The sequence below is a fragment of the Penaeus chinensis genome, chromosome 35, assembly GCF_019202785.1.
Source record: "Penaeus chinensis breed Huanghai No. 1 chromosome 35, ASM1920278v2, whole genome shotgun sequence".
Lineage (NCBI taxonomy): Eukaryota > Metazoa > Arthropoda > Malacostraca > Decapoda > Penaeidae > Penaeus > Penaeus chinensis.
The window spans coordinates 884,195-886,694 of NC_061853.1; the positions used below are offsets into that span (position 1 = coordinate 884,195).

Genomic DNA, 2,500 nt, shown 5'->3' on the forward strand with positions numbered 1-2,500 from the left:
CTACAAACCTGTACTTCTCCCTTTCCCTCCCCCTTCCCATCTTTCCCTCCCCCTTCCCATCCTTCCCTCCCTTCTCCCCCTTCTCCTCCCTCCCTCCCTCCCCCCCTCCCCTCCCCTCCCCCTCCCCCCTCCCCCTCTCTCCCCCATTCCTCTACCTCCTCTACCTCTGTCGACACTGTTGCCACATAATCCCTCCACCCTCGACCCCTCGCACGCACATCTGTCACAAGGTTCAGTCAGGCTGTCAAGATGTGGCAACAGTGGCAGGAAATGGAAACCAAATGTCATATTTATTTTGAAATTATATTAATGAACTTGATAGTGTCAATGGCGGTAATGATGTTGGTAAGACAAATTTGACACAACAGCAACCCTAATGATAATTATTCTTACATCAGTATCAAAGGCAATAATAGTACCAACAATAAAATTAGCAACAGCAATAATGATGACGACTAATGTAGAAAAAGTATGAATGAGAATGAACATCTTCACAATCCAATGTCTTCGCCTCCCACGGATCTCTGACAAAGGCGTAATCGAAATGGTCAATACACCTCTTGTATTGTGAAGATTCATACCTTTTCCACATCTGTCAACATAAATACGGTCCATCATGACTAATTATGAATTAAATAAACATTAATATTATGATTAGCAAGAACGATTATAATAAAAATTCAATCAATACATAATAAAAATAACGATATTGATAATAACAACAATAACAATAACAATAACAAAAGCAGCAGCAATAACAACAATGATAATAGTAATAATAACATAATTAACCCCAGTGATAACAGGGACAACAGAAATAACAATATCAAATGATGATCACGATGAAAACAAATATAACGATAACAATAACATTAGTGTTATGTTATTGACATAACAACAATAATAATGATGATAATAACAGTAATAATGATAATACCAACAATACTAACACTAATGTAATAACCATCAACACTGACCTCCCTGCCCCCCCCCCCCCCCCGCCCGCTGCAAAATCATTGACAACAACACAGCAAGGACGTTGCACGCAGTCAGCCTGTCAGTCTCCCCCCTCCCCCTTATAACCCCTCTCTACGACACCCCTTTCTCCCCCTCCCTAGAGACCCCTCCTCCTCCACCCTCCCCCTTCCCTATTCCCCTCCTCCCTTCCATCTCCCTCCCCTTCTTCCCCCTCCGCCCCCCCCCCCCCCCGCTGCATTCCTGCCCCAAGGACCACGTCGGCCAACGAAGCACTCATTTCCGCTCCGCAATCTCGGCGGCGACTTCTGCCCTGGCGGAAGAGGCACGTGCGGGGCTGGGACCTGGGTCTTGTCATTATCATCAGTTATCATTACTATTACTATTAGGATTATTATCATTATTGTTGCTGCTGCTGTTGTTTTGTTGCTGTTCTTATTATCAGTCATCGTTGTCTTGTTATCAACATCATTATTATTACCACGATCATTATTCTTACCCTTATCAGTATCACCCTAATTACCATCACCATTACCACTATTTCCATCATCTTTATCACCATTTCCATCACCATAATCCCTGTCACCATCATCATTGTCTTTACTAACATGAGCATGACCGTTCGGATCCTGCCGGTCCGAGCCGCATCCGCCACTGCCGTCCGCTTCCAGGCAGGCGAACCGCGCAGCCTCCGGAGGCCGTCGCGGAAACTCGCCCCGTGAACAGCAGCAGGAACCAAACCCGACAGGAATTTACCGACTCAATGGGCGACCATCTCTCCCTCTCCCTCCCTCTCCCTCCCTCTCCCTCCCTCTCCCTCCCTCTCCCTCCCTCTCCCTCCCTCCCTCCCCCTCTCTCTCTCTCTCTCTCTCTCTCTCTCTCTCTCTTTCTCTTTCTCTCTTTCTCTCTTTCTCTCTTTCTCTCTTTCTCTCTTTCTCTCTTTCTCTCTTTCTCTCTTTCTCTCTTTCTCTCTTTCTCTCTTCTCTCTTCCTCTCTTCCTCTCTTCCTCTCTCCCTCCACAGGCTAACTGCATTTAATCCAGAAAATATGATAACTAGGAATATCCTTCACCAAATTTCCAAACTATCAGAACGGGGTACTCAAGTGTCATTATACTGGATACCCTCTCATATAGGAATATCACTATGTGACAGGGTTGATCAATCAGCCAGGTTAGCACTTTCCCATGAAGATCCATATTATGTAATACCGCTCTCTCTCAATCAAATGAAAAAACGAGTTATCAACTGTCATAGAGGTTATGAGGGTCAGGTATGGACCACTGAAAAGATGAAAAAAGACGGACATGGTACTATCTGGCATTACGAGAGTATACCTGGGACATCAAATTTAGACAAACCCTATAAAGTCTATCACGGACTGTCTCGGAGACAACAGGTTACATTAACTAGGCTACGTATAGGATATCAGTACACTATGCAATATGTACAGGATGCAGTTTTGGATGCAAAACCTGTTTCATATCACCACTGCAAACTGTGCAAGGCACCCAAGTCGCATAATC

General features: G+C 44.8%; 1 protein-coding gene across 1 annotated transcript in view; it reads right to left on the bottom strand.

Annotated features, from left to right (window-relative positions):
* Window positions 1-2,218: 2,218 nt before the first annotated feature.
* LOC125044450 (formin-like protein 20) overlaps window positions 2,219-2,500 on the bottom strand; it is an 8,250-nt gene continuing 7,968 nt past the window's right edge. Inside the window, exon 4 of the mRNA XM_047641129.1 lies at window positions 2,219-2,257. Within this exon, the coding sequence (XP_047497085.1) occupies window positions 2,219-2,257 (39 nt within the window). The remainder of the gene's footprint in view (window positions 2,258-2,500) is intronic.